The following is a 21422-nucleotide window of genomic DNA, read 5'->3' on the forward strand; positions in this document are numbered from 1 at the left end:
CCTTCCTTTCTTTTGTTTTTTTGGGACAGGGTCTCACTATGTAGCCCAGGCTGGCCTTGAACTCAGCAATCCTTCTGCCTCAGCCTCCCGAGTGCTGCAATGACAGGTGTCTGGAACTTTTTCTTGGTTTTATTTTGGTTTATTTCTTAATTTATCATTTTCTCCTCACTAGAACGCAAGCTGGACCTCAGGCAGCAGCCTCCGCGTCTCCTCACAATCGCTCCTCCAGTGTCCAGGCTGGTGTGTGAGACACAGCTTGTGTGTTGTGTTTTGAAAACTTAGGGGTGAGAGATGAGAATGAATGTGCACCACACAGCCAGGTTCATGACATACAAAATTATACATATCTAAGTTTGTAAAAGCAAAGAAAATATGTGGGAAGATCCTAAACAAAAAGCACTCAGTAGCAGAGAAAAAAATTCGTCTTTCTTCTAATAATTTTGTATTATTTAATTTAAAATAAGTGCGCATTTCTTTTTGGAATTAAAAACAATTCAAGAAATAAAATATGTGAAGAGAATGTCTCCTCAGTGCAGGAGACAAGGTGGTTATTCAGGGTGATCAGTCCAACCCCAAAGGCACAGTGCCCCACAACCCAGGACTTTCTGAGCAAGCACTGTCGGCCCAAATGCAAAGCCCCACCTGGGTCTCGAGTGACAGAAACAGGTGGGTTTCACGATGGCGCTGGGTCCTGTCCCCACAGCCCTCATCATGTGCATGCAAGTGTTCCAAACTCTGACACGCTTCTGCTCCAAGCACTTCAGATAAAGGGTACTTGAGCTGGGCAGTAATCTCTCTCATCCCGTTTCTCTGTCTCTGTCTGTCTCTCCCTCTCCTGCTCTCCTGTCTACAAGCTTAGAAGCTGACCAATATTACAGCAATCCTGTCATTCTAGTAGTTTCTTCACTAACTGATGAAAGTAACTATTTAAAGACACTACAATCACAAGTACTAAAATACCTGAAACAGCAAAAGGGATATCACTCAGTCATAGAATGAACAGTTTTCTAGTAACTTCTGAAATGCACAATGAAGACGAAACTATACATCTTGAGACATAAGCAGCTTTGGGAAGGTAACACTCTTGTGCTTAGGTCCTCACGGGTTGGTTTAACACTGATTTATGTTGCTCGTTCACACCAATGCCTCGAATACTTTTGCTCACAGTCAGGGAGGTCTTCCAGTTAAAAGACACTGAGTGTTTGGAAATCAGAAATGTCAGACCCGGGGGAAATGACCATGGCCAACCCGCGGAGCGCACTGGCAGCTAATTCAGAGCACGCTTACCTCGGCGGAAGACGGGGAGCTGAACGGCAGCGGGGGCACAGCCATCTGGTGGACGGCGTCTTCATTTCTGTGAATGGGAAAACATGCAGGATCAGGACTAGGTAATGCCAGGGTCTCAGCTCGGGTAACCAGTGCCACCTGAGCGCTTTGGTGAAAATGGTCACACAGCACCAATGAACCAAAGACATCTAAATATGGGGCTTCCAAGCATGTAAAGCTGCTTGACTTGAAGAGAGCCACTTTTTGAGGGCCACTCGGGTACCACCCCAGGACAGGGCACAGACAGGGCAGCAGCCGGCCCTGCAGGAGAGCCAGGGCCACCTGGGGGAGTGGGAGGGTGTCTGTTCCGTGTGGTGTGCATTTCCATGCAGGTATAAGTGACCTGCAGTCCACAGTTACCTCCACAGCGCTTGGCTCCTGGAACTGGGAAGGTCCCAGCCTTCTCCCTGGGTCCTCATGTGGTACGTGTGGATTGTGGGGCGCTGAGGACAGGCCACGTGGGTGTGGGGGAGTGATGGGTGCTTCATGCTGCCTCACTGCCCTAGGGCACCCCTTCACCACGGCAATGAGCACTCAGCAACTCCTAAGGGAGCCCTCTGAGGTGCTTCTTGCTGGTATCGAACACCTAAGATGTAAGGGCTGGGGACCTGGCTCAGGCTCAGGGATGGAGAGCTTGCCTAGCCTGTGTGATCCCTAGCACAACAAAACCCGCCCCCCCCCGACTTTGCCACCCTCACTCCACCTGCGCGGCGTAGTCAGACGAGCTTCTGTCTGACGGGTGGGCGTTCGGGGTCCCCCATTTCACCTCTTACTGGATGATAGCTCCTCTGCCTGCGTCACCCCGATTTGTCACTTAACACCTCAACTCAAGATGCCCAACTATTCTACTCATGCCCAGCTGCACCAGGGGCAGTCACCGCTCGAGTTCACAGCCTGTCTATGTACTCCTCCTTCTCCGCTCCCATGGTAACCCAGTCTTTTGGCTTTGGGATCTGCATTTCTAACTCCTACCTCCGGCCTCCACTAGGTGTCTTAGGAGCACCTCAGAACAAAGAAAGACTGAGCTTTTCCATGGCCTCACTGCTCCCACCTGAGTGGACACGGGCAACAGCTGCCTACTGTCAGTCAGTGATTCTCAGCCATGCCCGAAACCTCTTGTTCCCAGCTGCACTGATGACCATCAGCAGGGCTCACGATTTTACCCTTGAAACACATCTGAAGTCCTTCTACTCTCTGGCCTGTCCTGAGCTAAGGAGGGGCACCCTGTTCCATCTCCCCTGCCTGCCCTGCACTCTGAGAGTTATTTCGGCCCTGACGCCACAGCCGGTCTCTCCCAGCCGGGCTTCACCTCCTCCTGCACCGGACAAGCCTGTGGTGTTGTTCAGTGGGAGAAACCCACTCGTCAGCTGTGGGGCTCTGGGAAAATCACTTCTCAGTTCCCGGTTGCTACTGGAAAGCGGGCTGGACTAAGGAGTTCTGGGTGGGTGTAAGTCCTCCACAGGAAGGGGCAGAGCATGAAGAAATGAAGCCCAGGTGCCACTTTTCGCCTTGTCCCCCTTGGACTGTCACGAGCCAAACCAAAACAAATGGGAACCCTCAGACCTAAAGTGCCGCGGAGCACGAGGAACGGACCTGTTTCTTCTGAGAGCATCTCAGATGCCTCGAGCAGGCTGTCTCGCTAAGCACAGGTGTCGCAGGGCCACGGTCTGCACCTCAGCACCCGCTCACACCCAGTGCAGTCAGCTTCCGGGGGAGCAGTCACGTCTCCCAGGGGGAGCTCCCGCCTCAGTGTCTCCTGCACCTGCTCCGGGTCCGACACTCATGGTAGAAATTAGGCAGATGTTTTTGAGATCCCTTGCAAAGGCCACCAGCACTGACGCATTCTTGCTGAGGATCATGACCAACTGGGCCAAGTGGGCTCACACCAGCCAAGTTGGCCCTTTAAAATTTAATGTTTCCCCAGGTTAGTACGACTCCAGTGTTAACCTCACATAATGGAAAACCCGCAATTAGTCCCAGTGGAGAGAAGAAGGCTACCGCGAGAAGTTACCGCTGGTAATCCTTCACAGTCCTCACACTAGTGATTGTTTGCACACTGAGACATCAAGCCTCAGTTTCAGAGAGAGGGGACGGCGGGGGGCAGCGGGGGGAGCGCCCAGACAAGCTGGTGGCCTGGGCACCCTGACCCTCGTGCCCGGCACTTTCAGGAAGGGATGAAAAATGTTTGCTTTATGATTAATCTCTCCTTTTCAGGAAATTACCCCTCTTAGGCACTGGGGCCCCTCACAGCACAGTGGAGAACGGCTGGTGTTTTTATGATCTTCCTTAAGAGCTCTGGGTGAGACCAAGGGTGTGGATCTCGAACTGTCCCCAAACTCACGTGCTCAGGGCAGGCGATGAGCTCGTGGGTGCAACGCAAGTTCACAGCCGCACGTGCCGCTGGGGGGCGGGGCTGGCAGGGGTCGCTGGGCGTGGCCTGTGAGCACGCCCCCCAATCCCACCCCTCCCCCATTCAGCACTGCCCTTGTGGCTCCCAGGAAGTTAGCCGCTCTCGGGACTGCGTCCTCTGCCTGCCACATTCTGCCTTGGACCTGTGGACTTCGGATTAAGCAGCAAACCAAAACACCTCTGCTTTCAGTTGAGGGAGCCAGGCATTCTGTCCCAGTGACGAGAAGGTGACTGACAGAGTACTGCTTGCACCGACAGGGTGAGAGTTATTTCCAGATGATGGAGCTCTGTGTGGGGTACAGTGGTCTCCAGTCAAAGACCCAGCGGACACCTGAGACCAGAATGCCAAAGCCTACACCTAACAATAGTAATCACTAATGAAGTGGAATAATGATAACCATCGGCTGTAATGAAACATACGCATGTGGTTTCTCTCTCTTGAAAGAGCCAGGATAAATATTAACATTTTCACAGTGGTACCCTTGGGAAACTGATGTCGTGGGTCACTGAGACCTGGGTGAGGGGCAGGGACCACTGTCCTTGTCGCTGGACTAGCCATGCTCTGTGAAGACCACTTCTTCCTCCTCCTCCAAGCACCAGGATCGGATCTTCCTTCTGTGTCCCCAGCTTGGCACTGGGCACCTAGCAAGAGAGCCCAAGTTCTACGATGCTGTGAAGGAACGTGATCTTAATGCAGCAGGAGAGGACAGCAGGGCTCTCAGACCCTGCTGTGTGCTGTCCCAGCTGCTTCCAGGACTCAGTAGCAATATGCAGCCAGCAGTCAGCGCTGCCGTGTGTGAGGACAGTGCTTGGGTGCCTGCCTGGCTCATAGCCAGTCCCCAGTGGACCCTCCGTCTAACCAGAGGACACAAACAGCCCAGCTGCAGCCAGAGTGGATGGAGCAGCAGACTCCTGTCTCAGCTTGGCCCAATTTCTCTCTCCCTGGGACTCAGGTGAGGACAGAGCCACAGCGCTCAGGGCACTGCTAATCAAAATGCCCAGGGCTACATGTGTGCTCTGAAGCCGCCCTGGTGCCTTCTCTTCAGTCTTAGTTGTATGGCTCTTTCTGAAAGACACCCTTGCATTCTTATAAGATATTCTTCTTGTAAGTTAAGCTGGCTCGAGTTTAACTGGCTGAAACTCAACAATATAGCTCTCATTTTACTTTGAGTGTATATATTTATTTAGCAAATGTTTATATTATGGATGGAAAAATGAATGAAACACGATTCCTGGCTTTGATGATGCTGTGGTTTGATCTAGATGCCTTCAGAGCCTCACACATTCATGGGTGGGGCTCCTGGAAGAGGGTTGAACCATAGGGGCTGCTACAGCAGAAGTGCTGCTAGGAGGTGGGCTGGTCTGACAAGCTGGGTCAGTGGGGTGGGACGGGAAGGGTGCATTCTTGTCCCTGGTTCCTCCCTCTTTTCTCTCTCTCTCTCTCTCTCTCTCTCTCTCTCTCTGTTTCCACCATGGTGTGAGCAGATGTCCTCAACCTAGGCCCTTCCACCACCACCTTTAAGCCTGTGTCTAAGCCTGCCAACCAAGGACTGAAACCGTGAACCAAAGTAAACCTCTCCTTTAAGTTGCTGGTGTTGAGTACTGCGGCTCAGCAAGGAGGAAGTAACTAGCAGAGATGATTCAGCAGCTAGTGAGGGTGGTGGTAAGTAACCAGCAACTACACTCACAGGCTTACTACCCACATGCAGCGGCGTAGCTTTTCTCCAAGAAGATGCTCAAAACACTGCCAGTCCAGTTCCTTGTTTGCAAAATATATTTGTATTTGTCACTGCTAAGCATGATTATCAACTTGACCAGGGTAAGGGACGCCCAGCCAAGTAGTACAGCAGTTCAGTGCTGGACATGCCGCTGGGTGTCTCCAGAGATGACTGGCATGTGTGCCAAAAGCCAGGGGACCCCACCCCAACTGTGGCACACCATCCAATAGGTTCCTAGCCCAGGTGGAATGAATGGGAGGAAGAGGAATTATCCTGCATTCTGCCCCATCCTGCTTGAGTGGCTGCGTCTTTTGTGGCCGTCGCCTGTGCACAGAGGACTCGGCCTCTTCAGCCTCCAGAGGGGACTCACACCAGACCACAGGGAGCTCCCAGCCATGGGTCTCAGGCTGGTGCTACATCCTTGGTCCTTCTTTTCTATGGCTTCAAGCTTCTTGGGTGAGCAGCTGCTAATGCTCTAGTTCTCCCTGGTCACTTTGGGCTCTCCTGCTTCTGATCTCTGTATTTTCGTCAATTCTGTCTTTCTAGGGAAGCCTGCCCAATACAATATCTATGGCAAATACATTTTGCACTCTGATTTCAATTCTGCTTTGTAATAAAAATACACTCATCCTTGTTTAAAGAAGCACAAAACATGCAATGTGAATGAGTGAGAATACTGAGAACAGCCCGAGATTCTCTCTCCTGCTTTACAAACTCTGAATAGGGTGAGTTTCTCCCAGGACTGGTCTGTGGGGCTTGGTACTTTAAGGGAAGAGCTTCAGGTAAGGCCTGCCCTGATCACAAGAGCCCTGACACCTGCAGTTTTATTTCCCAGAACCTCAGCTACCTCCACCTGCCCAAGCACTAGGGGCTGAGCCCAGGGCCTTTCTGCTGCGCCACGTCCATGTGCTTTTTCCTCAGTTTTTATTCTGAGACAGGCACCCAGGGCGAGTCTGCCCACTACTCACACCCAGCGCTGTGCAAGCCAATGAGTGGACTGCTTTAGTTATCACACCCCTGACCCCAGCGGCCATCACACACTCTAAGATCCAGCACCTCTGCACAGCCCCATCTGTGCCCGCACGAGGCTTTGGGGGACATCCAGACACAGCTGTGACACCATATGACTCAATTTTACTCATGGATCTACAGCTAGAACTCAAAGCAGGGTCTCCAGAGAGACATCACACACCCACAGCCACGGCAGCTTTACTCACACCAGCCAAAAGGCAGAAGCAATGCAAGGGCTTGTGGGTGGACGGATGAACAGAAAAAGGAGGTGCACAAACACGGAACACCACCTGGCGTGGAGGAAGGCTGTTCTGACACGCGCTGCAACTTGGATGGACCATGAAACCATGCGAAGGGAAAGAAGCCCGCTGGAAAAGTACAAATACTGGCCCAGAGTGGTGGTGCAGCTACTCGGGGGGCGGGCTGGGGCAGGAAGGCTGCAAGTGTGAGGCCACCTGGGCAACTCAGCAAGACCCTGGCTCAAAATGAAAATTAAAAAGGTCCAGAGGAGCAGCTCAGGGGCAGAGTGCCCTGGTTACCTGGGGGTTGGGGAGAAAAGGCCATAGACAGCATGGCTCTGCCCATCAGAGGGAGAGGGTGGCGGACGCAGAGGCTCAGGGTGGGAAGACGAGAGATCCCCCGACAGTGGGGGGACTCAGGCCCAGTGGTGTGTGTCGGCACGACTGGAACAGTGAGGATGACACACGTTCTATTATGCATGTTTCAGTTTAAAAAAATAACTGAACAGGAACAAAAAGTAAAATGGGATGGAAATATGCCTGACTTACTTAGGGCAGCATCTAAAATCACGACTGTTGCTAGGACTTGCTGGTCCTGCCTCATACACAGCCATCAGATCTTACTCTCTGCCAGCAAAACAGGACTTGCACTTGAAGCAGAAGTTCTGGGCCGGAACTCAGCCTCCACTGCCGAGCAGGTTGGTTTAATTCTTTTGCGCCCTTTGCTATAAGAGTACAACAACCACCTCACAGACAGCGCAGCTCGGATGCACTGTGGGCTTTGCACAGACGGCGGGTATGGGGGAGCACGCGAGCACATACACCCAAGGCCTGAATGTTACTTCCCGATTGCTCTAAATTTAGAGATATGAGACACTGGAGGGCAGAAATAAAGTACACTTTCCAGTCGGAATGTGACACTGAATTAACACTCAGGTGAGTGACCCAGGCCTACCCTAAAATAAAGCAAAGTTACCTTGCGAACAGATGTGCTCTGAGAAAGGCTGCAGGCAATGCAGAAGGAAGAGGCCACCTAAGCAGCTGGGTGTGCAGATCTGAAGCAGAGTCAAGGACAGTGGGACTCTATTTACTCAGCATCCCGGACAGTGTCCCCAGGGGCTGTTGGGGCCCCTGCATCCACATAGGTGGTCCCCACACCTTGTCAGTAAAGCCTGCGCATTTGGCACTTGGCCCCACAGGTGGCAGGAGGGCTTGATGGGGCAGCGGCCGCTGAGCCACTTCTCAGCCACTTGCCCTGTACAGGACGCTACAGTGGGTTCTGGCGGCTGCGCTCCCCTCTTGGTCCCGGCTGGCAAAGCCCGGAGGGTCACTCGGCCAGCTCTAAACACAGCCATCTATCTGCTGGGAGGTGACGCTGTCCCTGTCAGGGACAGGCATGCGCTAAGTTTTGCCTGACCCCCTGTGACGGTCACAGTGATCTCAGGAAAGCCCAGAAAGGGTTGGCGATGGACAGGAGACCCCTGCCTGGACAGCTCCAGGGGCCGCAAGCTCGCCAAAGACATTTGGAAGATGACAGCTTCGAGAATGGAGGCCAAAGGGTCACAGCTGCATGCAACACGAGAAGGCACAGCGGGCAGGACAGCTCCGCTGCCGCCACCCTTCCTGCAGGTTAGGATCTGCTGGCAGCAAACAGGGGGAATGAATTGGGTCAACTTCAGCAAAGGGGATGCTGGGAGCTCCTGTGATGGATATAAAGACCACAGGACAGGCCTGGGACAGCCAGGAACTGAGAGTCCAGGGAGCAGGAAGCAGGAAGCAGAAGGAAGCCACAGCAGGAACACGGACCTCAGCGGGGAGATACCGTTCTCAGACATGTGGTCCTTCTCCTCGCTTCCAGTTCTGAGCTCAGGGAGACAGCACCTGGGGTCACTGCTGTCGCTGTGATGTGTGTGTGTGTGTGTGTGTGTGTGTGTGGGGGTCACTGCTGTCCCTGTGTGTGTGTGTGTTTGTGTGTGTTGTGGAAAGTGCACTAAACGAGACACAGCATCCGGCGGGGCAAAGCTAAGTTGACCTATGAATTTACTGTGCATGCAGGGCCAGGGATCAAAGCCCGGTCGTGCACACAGGCGAACGCTCTGTGTGGCATGATCCCCACAGCCCCAGAGTCTGAGTACTGATCAGCAAGGAAGATGAAATGCCCCATCGTCCCCTGCTGCCTGTGCCAAGCAGGCGTGCTCCACAGGAGCGAGAGAAACACGGCCGCCATTCCCATGAACATGTGCTGGTGCTGCCTGAGAACGGGAGTTGCAGAGGAAGTCACCTGTCATCTCCTGGAACTGAGCCTGATTTTCAGATACTTTATAAACCAGTCAAGAGAAGTCAGGGTTGGAGGTGCAGCTCAGTGGTACAGTGGCTGCCCAGCATGTGAAGGCCCTGGGTTTGCCCTCCAGCACCCCAAAGAGAAAGAAGGAGAGAAGGGGACAGGAATAAAGGGTACAGGAAAGGAAAAGAAGGCAGGCTTGGCTTTTGGTTACACACTTTAATTTTCTGGATTCCGATCCATGAATGACTCCATGAAATATCTGGCCAGATCACGGTGGCCAGAATCGCCTCACAGAGGAGAACTTACAGGTACTATGCACATGAGCCGTAAGCGCTGCAGGCTTACGGTGACTCCAGAAATGCCCGGCTGAGTGGAGTCGGAACGGAGAAGCGTGCGACACCTCCAGAGTGTTGGGACCAGGACTTCCCTGCAGGTCTACATCCGAGTCTCACTAGACCCACACACAATGCTGGTAATGCCACCATACTCTTGAGGCACCATGCTGACAAATCCTGCTTACAAACTGGAGTTAATCAGTGATTTAAGTTATTATTTAGGCGGGAGTGCTATACAGGAAACAAGTCCCGTTAGCATCTCAGAATGGAATGAAGGCTGGCCCTGGCCACCCAGTGGGGTGGAGCCCGGAGGGACCAGGTTGCCCCGTGCACCATGGGTGATGTTCTATTCTGCACTTGGGGGGTGCTGCACCTTTACTGGTCCACAAGAGTCAGGAAGATGCTTCCTAACAAACGTGAAGTGCCCACACGCCTGTTGTGCCACCCCCTGACCTTCCCTGAGGAGGGCTGCGGCCCCCACACTTGGGTTCCGTGCTGTGGCACCTCCTGCACTGGAGGCTGGGTTTGCTCCCGCATGGGGACTCTGGAAGGGCCTTGCTCTGTGACACCTTCCCACGGCCCAAGACTCCGCTGGGAGTGGATGCCCCCGGTCCTGGGGGAAGGGCTGCACTGTGGCGCCAGCACAGCAGGCGCCGGTCTCAGCTAGAGAGTAGAAGACCAATGCTGCGAAGCCCTGGCCAAGCACACAGTCTATTCCTCTCCTATTCATCAGAGCCAGACCTGCTGAGTCAGGAAGAGAGAAGGGATTTAAACACAGCACGCGAGCGAGGTGACTCTCACAGCCACGTGAATTTCAAGTCAGCATCATTTTGAGCGATGTAGCTGAGGACAACAGCCCATCTTATATTTTTAATTACAGAAACAGGATGTATTTGCCATCAATACCATAAGCTGGGTTCCAGGCCAGCTCAGTTCTCCTCCACAGGGCCTGGCAGCCAGCACTAAATCTCTCCCAGGTCTCAGTTTCATTTAGTTCCCTTTGCCCTGGGAGTTTTTACATGGTGCACATTTTCCACACGTAATTAAGTAATGCAGAGTGAGCTGTTACACATGACGCTTAATTTTCCACAGTGAAGAAGGTATGGCAGGAGCCAAAGGCATCACCATTACTCTCTTTGCTTCTCTGCACTGTCCAATTTGGCGAGTCCTTCTCCACCGTGGGAACAGAACCCTCCTTGCACTCAGATGGCTCTGCCCTTGTGGAGGGGCTGGTGCCCAGTTATACCTCGGAACCCAGTGTTTAGCCCCTGACAAGAGCCCAGGCTGTGATATAACCCTGATGATGCAGGGCTGATGATGTACTGCATGCAATTCTGTATGTGTGGAGGACGATTTACAGGACTGTCCAAAGTCTAACAATGTGAAAAGAAAAGGAGGAAGGAGATTATGCACCTATCAGCTACTCGCTAGTTTGCACTAATGACCCTCTGACCCCCACAAATTACAGATCAATGCCTACAGGGGTGGACATAGGCACCGAAGTACGACAAGAACACAACCACATGAATGAGTCACCACAGACTGACGGCCTCAGTTATTAAACTTCTGCCTGCAATGTGTTTTAGCAGCTTTCTGAGATTACTGTTCATCATATTCCAAGGCCTGTGGCCAATCCCATTTTTAAATTGCCAATGAATTTGGAAAAGAGCTGCCACGGTACAAAAACCAAGAATTTCTGAATAACGAACAGGTAGGAATGAGTAATTTCAACTAATGGAAGATATTTTGCTAGCAGAACTGTGAAGAAATTACAGGTACAAGTGACACACAGACTTGTGCTTGTGCAGAGTCTGCATGTGTGACCACAACCAAGGCTCTGAGAGGACTGAACTGTTGCTTCCTCAAACTTGGCAGTGCTTTTTTTTTTGGTGGTTCTAGAGATTGCACCCCAGAATGCCACACTAAGCCATAGCCCCAGCCCCTTTAAAGACTGCTTTTTAATTTCTGACAGGGTCTCACTAAATTAACAAGTCACCCAAGCTCAAGTTTGGGATCTTCATGCCTTACCTCCCAGACAAAGCAATTTTTAATTGTTCCAGGATTTGGTCCCCCAATAGGCAAGATCAAGGTTTTTACACTAGTCCAAGAATGGTAATACCCAAGGCAGAGGTTGTAAGAGGTCCTGAGATGAGTAATGAAGTAGACAGTTAGCTGAGAGAGAGAAATACTTGACAGCAGTCAACACGCACAGGCCATCAGGTGTGAACTGGAAGCCCAGCAGCGAACACCCAGGCGTAAGCCGGCACGGGCCAGAGCGCTTCAGATTTCAATTACTGCGTTTATTGGTGCATTCTGCAATAGACAGCTACATCCACTTGGAGGACACCTCACCTTCCCTTCTCCCCCAGCCCTGTCCACCTCCAGCAAGTCCGCCTCTTTGTCTCCCACCACTTGTCCTTTGTTACTGTTACTTATGAGTTTCAGGTTTCTTGCATAAGGGAAACTGAGATATTTAACCTCCTATGTCTGGCTTCACTTAAATTACAGCCTTGCGATTTCATCCTCAGGGTGCACAGTGCTGCATCCTTTGAGCCACCATTTCTGGACCTGTCCGTCTGCTGAGGACATTGAGGCTGCCTCCAGAGAGCGGCCGCTGTAAATGGGGGTGTGTGGATCGCTGTCCTAAGCCCTTTGGGGACATACTCACAGGGCCACGGCCGGGTCATACGGAATTCCCTGTTTTAGCTTTTGAGGACTCTCCGTATGGATTTCCACGGTAATTACGCTGGTGTGCATTCCAGCCACCACCCTGCCCTGCCAGCATTTGCTGTTTTTTGTGACTGGGACCTGACTGACTCCGAGTGGTTTTGGCTTTCATTTCCCTGGTGGCTGCAGATACTGAGTGCCTTTTCCCACACCTACTGCCCACTGGCACTTCTTCTTTTGAGAAGCGGTCCCTCTGTTCATTTGCCCATTGTTGGATCGGACCATTGTTTGAGGGAAGTCAGTTTGCTGAGTTCTTTATCTATTCCAGTCATTAGCCCTCTAACTGGAGAGCAGGTGACGAGCTGTTCCCTTTCTGTAGTTGTCTCTTCACTCCGCTGGTTGTTTCCTTTGCTGTGCAGCTTTTTAACTTGATGCAATCCCATGTGTTGATTCTTAGTATTGTCTTCCAGCATTCCAACCTTGCTGTTATTATCCATGAGACTTCACTCTCTTTGGACTTGATGTTAGTACAGGGCGAGAGACCCAGCTCCAGTTCCCACCTTCTGCATGTGGGTGAGCAGCTTTCCCGGGACACTGGGCTGAGGCTCACGTTCCTCCGATGTTTCTGGGCCCTTGGTCCAGGGTCAGATGGCTGGGGATCATTCTTTTCCCTCTCTCTGTTCCACTGATTGATCCACATGTCTGGTTTGTGCCAGTACCTGCTGTTTTTGTCACTGTAGCTTGGCATATAACTGTGGTGCCTCCTGCTTTGCTCTTTTGCTCAGGATTGTTTTGACTTTTCTGGGTTTCTTCTGGTTCCATGTCAATTTTAGGGTTGTTTTTTTCTAGCTCAGTGAAGGATGTTGTTGGTATTTGTTATGGCTTGTGTTAAGGTGGGGCTTTTCAGAGGTGGCTGGCTCTAGGGTATGTGATGCTGGGATTAAGGATGTGTGATTACTAAACCAGTCCATCAATTGCTTTGGCACCTGCCCTAAGCCCGGTATATATGAAAGGGGCAGAAGGAAGCGGCTAAGGTCCCTTGGACTTGCTTCTTCGCTTTGTGGTGTTGCTGCCCTCTGGCTGCCATGAGCTATTTCTCCTCTGTGATGCCCCTCTGCCACACCACGCTGCCTTGGAGCCAGCTGTAAACTGAAACTTCTACAAACTGTGAACTAAATCAACCTTTCCTCTTTAACTTTGGGTGTTGGGTATTCTGTCCCAGCCACAAGCAAGTAACTAAGACAGTGTTTTAATAAGAAGTGTGTTAAATCTGTAGATCAGTGTTGGCAATATGGCCATTTTAATGGTACTGATTCTGCCCATCCAGGAACAGGGGATGATCTTCCACCTCATGCCTGCTTGTCTCTTTCTTCAGAATTCTAGTTTCCATCATTAAGGCCTTCGCCTCCTTGGTCAGGCTGAGTCCTAGGTATTTAATTTTGGTTTGCGGCTATTGTGAATGAGACTGTTTTCCTGATTTCTTGCTCAGTGTGTCCATTACAGGAACACTGCTGATTTCCGTGTACTGATTTTGGTCCTGCCCCTAGGGTAATGGACAAGAAGGAAGAAAGTTTCCTCCTTTGGAAATGTGAGTAAAAAACTAGAAAGGCAGGAAGAGGCACTAGGTAGAAAGAAAAAGGGCGGCACGTAGAAATGCTTTGGGAGACAGTCAGCAACAGCAGGTGAGGTGGAAAAAAGATTCGAGGAGGAAAATTCAACCACATTAGTGCTGGGCCAGGTAGCGCTGCCCGATCCGCTGTCCGTGGGGATGACCAGGCTGCTCTGACAGTGATGAATAAGAAGGGGAGGAATAGTCTCCATCACATCTACACCGAACGTTCTCCAGCCCTGCTCCATGTTGAATACTGTGCTGATCATTTAAAAATTTTTAGAATCACAATGAATGAGATAGGTTCTTTACTCTCCCCATTCTACAGATGCTAACAGGCTTAGAGGGAAAAGAAGCCCAGCAACATGTAACAAATGGGACTCTTCCATCTCCTAACAATAATCCAGATTTGTCTGTCATTTCAGTCAACAGAGAACTATCCTGTTCCTCTGGCTACACCAGGGCACAGATTTCCAACTCTGGCCAGGCCTGGGTGCCCCAGGGCTCAGCCCCTGAGCAGGAGGGGCAGGGTGGAGCCAGAACCCAGAAGAGCTCCCTCCCCACCCTGACCAGCATGCTAGCAAGGAGCTCCTCTAACTTTTCTGGCTCTGTTTTCCTGCCTATTCTTTGAGGAAGACAGTCCTGGCCAGCAAGAGTCCCGAGCAGAGCAATGGGGTTGGTCTATTATATTTATGCACAGATAACAGCCAGGGAGAGCTGCTGATAACTGAAATGTAGATACTGACCTCAGCTACCACGCGAAACACAAAATATACAACAGAAAAAACCATAATCAAAAGGATCTACATTTTCTTCAAGTGGTAATCAGGAAAGGAAAATGTATTTTTGGAACAGACAATGATTTTGTTAGACCTACTATTGTAGTCTGGGGTTCTGCAAGGGGGAACAATTTAATACAGGACATTGAACAGTGCACCATCTTCCCCTCCAGAGCCAGGAAGAGATGCTCAAAATGAGGACCAGAGCTCCCCCAAAGTGAACCAAAGCCATTCTCAGTGACAAGATCCCAAGCTCCTTGGACAATGGGAACAGCCAAGTTCATCAGGAAAGCCAGCTTGACAAGCTCCTCCAAGAGAATCAACAGCTCCTACAGCTTCTCTCAGCTCCCAACAGCCTCATTTCTTCTTTTCCAGTTCTGCCTCTTATGCTGCTGGCAATAATCCTCCAGTGAGCCTCCCACACCCAGCACCACGCTCACTCAGTTCAGCTGGGTGTTATAAGTTGACCACCAGTTATCAATCCACCACACAAACCAAAACTGAAATACTTCTGAACCAATAATAAGATCTCCAGATGACAACAGAGATATTAGGAAACCAGCCCTGCCTGTCTCACCTGATGAAAACCAGCTTCACTCTGGATGGGGCCATCTTGATGATGGCAGACGCGTTTTGATGGCTTCTTCCATACAGGACCTGATTGTTTATCTGTTTGGGAGAAAAGAAAATTCACTTGTAAAAATGCAGTATGCATATTTACATATAAACATAAGTGTGTATGCTTATATATGAATACAGCACATATGTGGATACTTGGAATTAAACAGGAAAGTCTACTCATTTTTAAGTGTGCATATGCAGGACTCACTCGTGCTAAAATGAGAATATTCTCTGTAGTAACAGACACAAACACTAACTCTAAGCTGACATGAAAAATCTCAAACTTGGTCCTTGACCCTTTTGCTCTAAGAGAGCTAGCTGAGCTCAGTGCAAAGGCTTTATGGTAAAGACTTCATTTCCTACAGGTTCCCCAAAATCCTAAAAAAATGTAGAAAACAGACCAAGGCGCAGTATTTGCCATGCTCTGCAGGGCCGGGTGAACAGGGTTCCGTACATAGGACGAAGTTATCGCGCAGCACCAATTTTGTTACCTGGAGGAGGTAAGTATGATACTGTTTGAAGTCAAATTTTAGATGCTGCAGAGAAACCCTTTCGGTAGACCATCAGTAAGCCATCTCCTTGTGTCCAAGATGTGGTGGGGTTTTTAACTTGATTTGCTTCAACAAAATATGATCTAAAAACACTGGATTGGAGTTTTTCCCTCTTGGTTTCCCCAGGGTGGGGGTAGCTGTCATTATTCTCCCATTTCGTGCAATGACACTTATCTGTACTGCTCTCCCTGCCTCACGGTGGCCTGGTGCCGTGCTTTGTTGCCAGGACAGCTCCGAGCCCTCCGGGCGAGGCAGAGAAAGGGGCAGAAGCGTTGGACAGTCAGCGCCCAATCTGTCTGCCCGGTGGCTCTGAAATGTTGCACGTGAAGTAGCAGCTCTGCTGTTGCCATGGTCATAAAGAGAAAGCACATGGATGCAACGCTTGAGCAGAAGGAGCGTCCCACGTTCCACTGTATGGAGAGACACGTCCTCTCTGCCTAAAAAGGCCAAGCCAGGTTTGCGTCCAGTGCCACTGTCAGTGAGGAACAGTGACACGGCTGTGCCCGCCACAGCGCATGCGTGGGCTGCACCGCTCACCCCGACCACCGGCCTCACAGACACCTGTGACACCACGTCTGCCCTTGAGGCTCAGTGCCCCCTTCCAAAATGGAGTGGGGCACCTACTTTCCATTTCATTGATGAGTTTTAGAGTCCTGGCATCATCTGATGTGCTAGAATGTAAGTTTCTGAAGCAGTTTCTTGGATTTCAGTGGTGTGGACTGTGACTTCACCATTTTCATTTCTAATTTCACTGATGGAAGTTTGTCTTTCCTTTTGAGCTTAGCTTGGCTGAGGGCTTATCCATTTTCTCTATCCTTCCAAAGTACCAACTCTTTGAATCACTGATCCTTTGTATTGATTTTTTTTAGTCTCAATTTCATTAATTCCCATTCTGATCTTTATAATTTCTTTCCTTCTATTAAATTAAGACTTGGATTGCTCTTCTTTTCCTAGGACCTTGAGGAGCATCATTAGGTTGTTCATGTGGACACGCTCTGTTCTTTTCATGCGGGCACTCTTGGCTGCAAACGTCCCTCTTAGAACCGTCTTCACTGTATCTCACAGATCTGGCACGTTGTGCTTCCGTTGTCACTTGATTCCAGGAGCTGTATTTTTTCTTCTCTGCTTTCTTCTGTGGTCCACTGATTATTCAATAATGTGTTATTTAATCTGCAAGTGTTTGTGAGTCTTACTTAATATAAAACAACTTCACTATCGAAATGAAACACGGGTAGCTTTCAACTATGTAGGCAGTTTTATATTTCCTGATCCGTAGGCAAAACACATTCCAGAGAAAATTCAGTAAATAAACAGGAAGACTATGAAACATTTTACGCACACTTCAGACTGCCACTTATCCTATTACTGAGAAGCAGCTGTTTTCTGAGCACACTATTCACTAAAGGACAGATGTGGGACATCTTCCAAGTACAGCACAGGTGATTAAGAGCATCCACACCTCCTGAAGTCTGTGGGTTATTTGTGATCAGCAGCGGCCACCGTTTACAGAGGACTTAGTCTGTGATGCTTGGCCTCGAACAGTGCCTCATTTAAATCTCAGCACAACCTGGGTATTATTTACTCAAACTAGATCATGAAACTAACACTCTGAGGCTGAATAATTTGCCCAAGGTGAAACAGCTTCCTTTTCTTGTTTGTCTTCGAGACAGGGTCTTACTATGTAGTGCAGGCTGGGCTTGAACTCACTGTGTAGCCCAAAATCAAACTCATGGTGATCCTCCTGTCTCAGCCTCCTGAGTACTAGAATTATAGTTGTGCACCACCATACTCAGCTAGTAGCCACTTTAAAAAGAAATCTGTCATCCTGGGGCACACCCAGTGGTAACAGTATGGTGCCCCTAAAAAAATAAAATCAGATGATTTCTGCAGGTGGTCTTTATAAACATGGCTATTCCACAAACTCTGAGCAAGAACAGAAGGTGCTGGGCATGGCTACCCACGGCCCTAGATAAGTCCAGAGGAAATGCTCAGTAGCTGCTGTTGGGGTTTCAAAGTCCCAGTGTAATACGAGTCCTACAGACTGTCTTTTCCTCTCTGTGCAAATGAACTGCACCCTGAACAACAATGGGCCCTCACGAACTTTTTAGTGTATAAATATAGAGTGACCACATTTTAGCCTTTGTGACCCAAGCCAAAGGAAAACCATTAACATCTCATTTTGGGGCAAACACCAGTGACCACTCAGACTCTGCAGACACCGGACAAACACTGGCGCCCGTTCACTTTCAGAACTCGGGTAGGACGGCTGAGTGCCTTTTCCCACATTCCTCCTGTCAAAGGGGACTGTGATACAAGGCAAGAGGGAGGCATGCCCTTGTCGCCGATGTGACCACACAGTGGTGAGGAGTGGCCTCCTCAGTCCTGACTGCTGCTTCCCCATGCACTCAGATGGCAACCTGTCACCTCAGAGCCGGGGCCCGCAGCTCTCCATGCAAGCGTAACCATAGGTCCTTATTTTCCAGACAGTCCTGTCCATATGTGTTTTTCCAATTATCAGTAATGTCCCCTCTACAGAGTGACCTGGTCTGGATAAACTCCAAATCAACTACGCCTCTACCCCATGTCTGTCATGCCCCCACACTACTGAGACGAGAAAGCCTGGCCGGAAGAGAGGTGCGGCAACCACGGGTACCCTCAACAGCCAGCAGCTGCTTCTCCCAGGCAGCGATGGTACCTCCAACACTCTCTTCGCAAACATCTGCTACCATGGGGGCAGCCCAGCTGCTGTGACACTTGGGCTTGGGCTGGAGGCTTTGTGTCAGAGCTGAGACGCTGGGAACCATTCTCCCCATGCTCACTGTGTGCCCCGAGACGGCCACTGTGTGCCATGTGGAGGCAAGGACAGGAGTCCCCATTCCCCAAGGCCCAGGTGCAGCCCCCTCCTCATCCCAGGAGGCATCTCACAGCTCCTGATGAACTGTGCGTCCTGGACTGCGAGTGCATGCGCCCTACCCTGCCTTTGCTGAAGTCCAACCCCAGGAAGGGGGGTTGCTGAGGTAGGACCAGCAGTGAAGCCCAGGGGCTGATGTCCTCAGAGCTGGTGCTATCACCGCCTGAGATGACAGCAGGAAGGAAGCTGTCTGCAAACCAGGAAGGGCCTCGAAGGAAGCAGGCAGAGCAACTTCTGGGCCTTGGGAGAAATGCACACCTGCGGCTTGGCCTCCTGCTTATGGCACTCACAGCAGCCCCATGGCCTGGGATGATTACTTGACCTGACTTTGCTCTTTCAGTTGAGGAGTCTCCAGACACAGCTCAAGGCCCTTCTAGCTCTCAATCTGATTTACACATGCAGGGGACACAGCTTGGTCGCCTCCTGGTCTCCTCAGACTCTCGGAATTTGCTCGGCTTTCACAAGGAGTGAAAGGAAAAGGGAAAAGCGTCCTCTGCGGCGGGGCACGTTGATGCTCTTGATGTCAGTTCTGGTTTTCTTGGTTGTTGTTGGCTTTCTTTTCTGCTTCCTGACAAGGAGGGCCTCCTGAGAGCCTGGTCAGTGACGCAAGCCTGCAAGAGATGGGTGCCCAAACTGCAACCCCGAGCCTGTTTATCCACCGCTGCAAATAAACCTGAGTGCTGAGATTTTAGTTTAAAAAAAACTGAAACACTTGGCCCACGCGTAGAGGCCTCTGCCCCCAGTGCTCTAGGCAGTTACCAGTGGCTGCTGTCTCAGCTCCATGGGCCCTAGTCAGGGCGGGCAGCAGCAGGCATGTCATGGGTGAATTAGTTTCTCTCTTGAGCTTCTGACTTTCCAAATTACAGCTGCTCCAACAACAGCCCCAAGAGAGAGTGCCTGCCTCGGCATTACTGCAGGATTTCATTGTGCTGAACTTTCCCTCGTGGCTTGGTTTCTACTGATATACTGGGGAAAGCAAAGCCCATCCCGGGCTAAGTCCCCTAAGTATAAGAAAGAGGGTCCTTGTTGCAGTATTTTATAATTTGCAGCAGAAGGAGAATTAGGGTTAGTCCAGTGAAGATTCAACAAATCAAATGGATGTAAATCCTTTCCTAATACTGTGTAAACTTTCACTTTAGAGGTCTTTAATGAGATTTGTTTCAATAAAATTATTCAAAAATATCATGAGACCGTAGGTTTTCAACTACTCTTAATTTTCCACAGTTCAACTGAACATGAATATAAATTTCTGCTGAAAAGCAGCTCAATTAAGTCCACTCAAAAGACATTCCAAATTAAAGTAAAAGTTAATTAAGAAGCTAGGATTGAAACAATTAATTATATAAAAATTAAAATTTAGTTCAAGTAACAGATTCGCCTGAGGATTGAACATCATGTCATAATTTATTAAACTCAACAATACCCTTGCCAGTGTTTTTTAAACAAAAGGACTTATGAAAGTAATGATTATTAGAGATTTGAGTTGAAATTCACATTAACTGAATTGCTGATGATCACCTTTCCAAGCCTCCTCCTTTTTCTACTTTCACATATGTTCTAAATTTCACATTTCAAGACATTAGAATTTCTAGTTTAACTTTTTTCTTTAATTAATTCTTTGTTGAATAAAACACATATTCAGAAAAAAGAGCAAATCATTTTTAAAGTGGTGAATAACTTTATAGGTTAGCTTTTGGTCTAGTAATTCTATAGTTAAGGGTCTATCCTAAAAAGACTAAAAACTAAAGCATGAAAATGTCTATCCTGCTACACCTGCAATGAGAAAAGATGCAGCAGGTGTGGTGTGCACGCCCACACCAGGGCAGGATACCCCTTTGTCCACACCCAAACCGCTCTGTGGACTCATTAAGTAGTCATGCACCCTTAATCCCAGCACCACATCCCCTAATGCAGCCACCTCCGACAAGCCCCACCATGACCTTGGGAGCTTTGAGGGGTCTAGACACAGCCACAGCTTGGGGTCTGCAGACAGAGAAGTAAAGGGGGAAGGGGTGCTGAGCCCAGGGATGGGGACTAAAACTGGTGGGAAACACAATGCCACAATTAGGAATAGAGAGTCCTTAAAAAGTGTTACATTCATTCTTTTCTTAAAAAGAGACAAAAATACATGAAGCAGCAACTTCTTAAGACCCTTAGCCAAAAGGTAGGTTTCAAGGGCTCAGTGCAGATGCAGAGCTCACGGGGCCCCTTCAACTGGAGCTGAACCTGTTTCTTGTGCAGTACCTCATTCCTCAAGGGTCACACTCATTTACAAGGCCGAGGCACGAGAGATTTATTTTCTCTCAAACAAAACCAATGAAATCAAAACATTTTCCAAAGGCAGAGTGATGGAAAATGTGACTCAGATCTTTCTAAATTCATGCACTAGGAAAAAAAAGAAGATGTTCTTTTTAATCTTAAACCCAGATGTATTTTGAAAAATACAGACTTCAAGGAAGTGAATAGAGCGCCTTGCTCTGAGCACCTGCACCTGCTCTTGTGTGCGTCCTGTATGCTCTCGCGTAAGTCCTTCTCATGTCTCCTTACTGACGCGTCCTGAAAAGTCTTTTTCTACCAGGAGTCAGTGAAGCTGCAAACTTATTTTAAAGGGTGGGAAAATCGCTTACTTCATCCTCAGGGTCCTCAGTGACATTTTTCCTGGCAACCATGAAGACAGCTAAGGAGACATGGAAAGTGCGGGGATCTTGACTTTTGCTTAGCTATCAGAGAAGATGGTTCTTCAAGAATGGAGCACAGGGTTCCTTGGTCTCCTTTAGGTCCCTCCGGGTCAGGGACTTTTGGTCCCTAGCTAAGCAAGGTCAGCGTCCTCCTTGGACTGAAGAGGGACCATCAGCCTTCTGCAACCCCACAAGATTAAGGGAAAAAAATCTCAGTGGAGGAAGTGAGGTAGCAAAGAAGAAATAAAAACTAGGCAGAAAGGAGACCAAAAAAAAAAAAAAAA

At 49.6% G+C, this 21422-nt stretch overlaps 1 protein-coding gene across 7 annotated transcripts in view; it reads right to left on the reverse strand.

Moving 5' to 3' along the window:
* Positions 1-21422, reverse strand: part of Inadl (InaD-like (Drosophila)) — a 228732-nt gene that overhangs the window by 68621 nt on the left and 138689 nt on the right. For all 7 annotated transcript variants that reach the window (XM_005385344.2, XM_013514443.1, XM_013514444.1 and 4 more), the window contains 2 exons: positions 14955-15046; positions 1288-1354 (listed from right to left, as the gene is read on the reverse strand). In XM_005385344.2, coding sequence (XP_005385401.1) covers positions 1288-1354; positions 14955-15046 — 159 coding nt within the window. The remainder of the gene's footprint in view (positions 1-1287; positions 1355-14954; positions 15047-21422) is intronic.

Source organism: Chinchilla lanigera, unplaced genomic scaffold, assembly GCF_000276665.1.
Source record: "Chinchilla lanigera isolate Chin_1 unplaced genomic scaffold, ChiLan1.0 scaffold00022, whole genome shotgun sequence".
NCBI classification, from domain to species: Eukaryota; Metazoa; Chordata; class Mammalia; order Rodentia; family Chinchillidae; genus Chinchilla; species Chinchilla lanigera.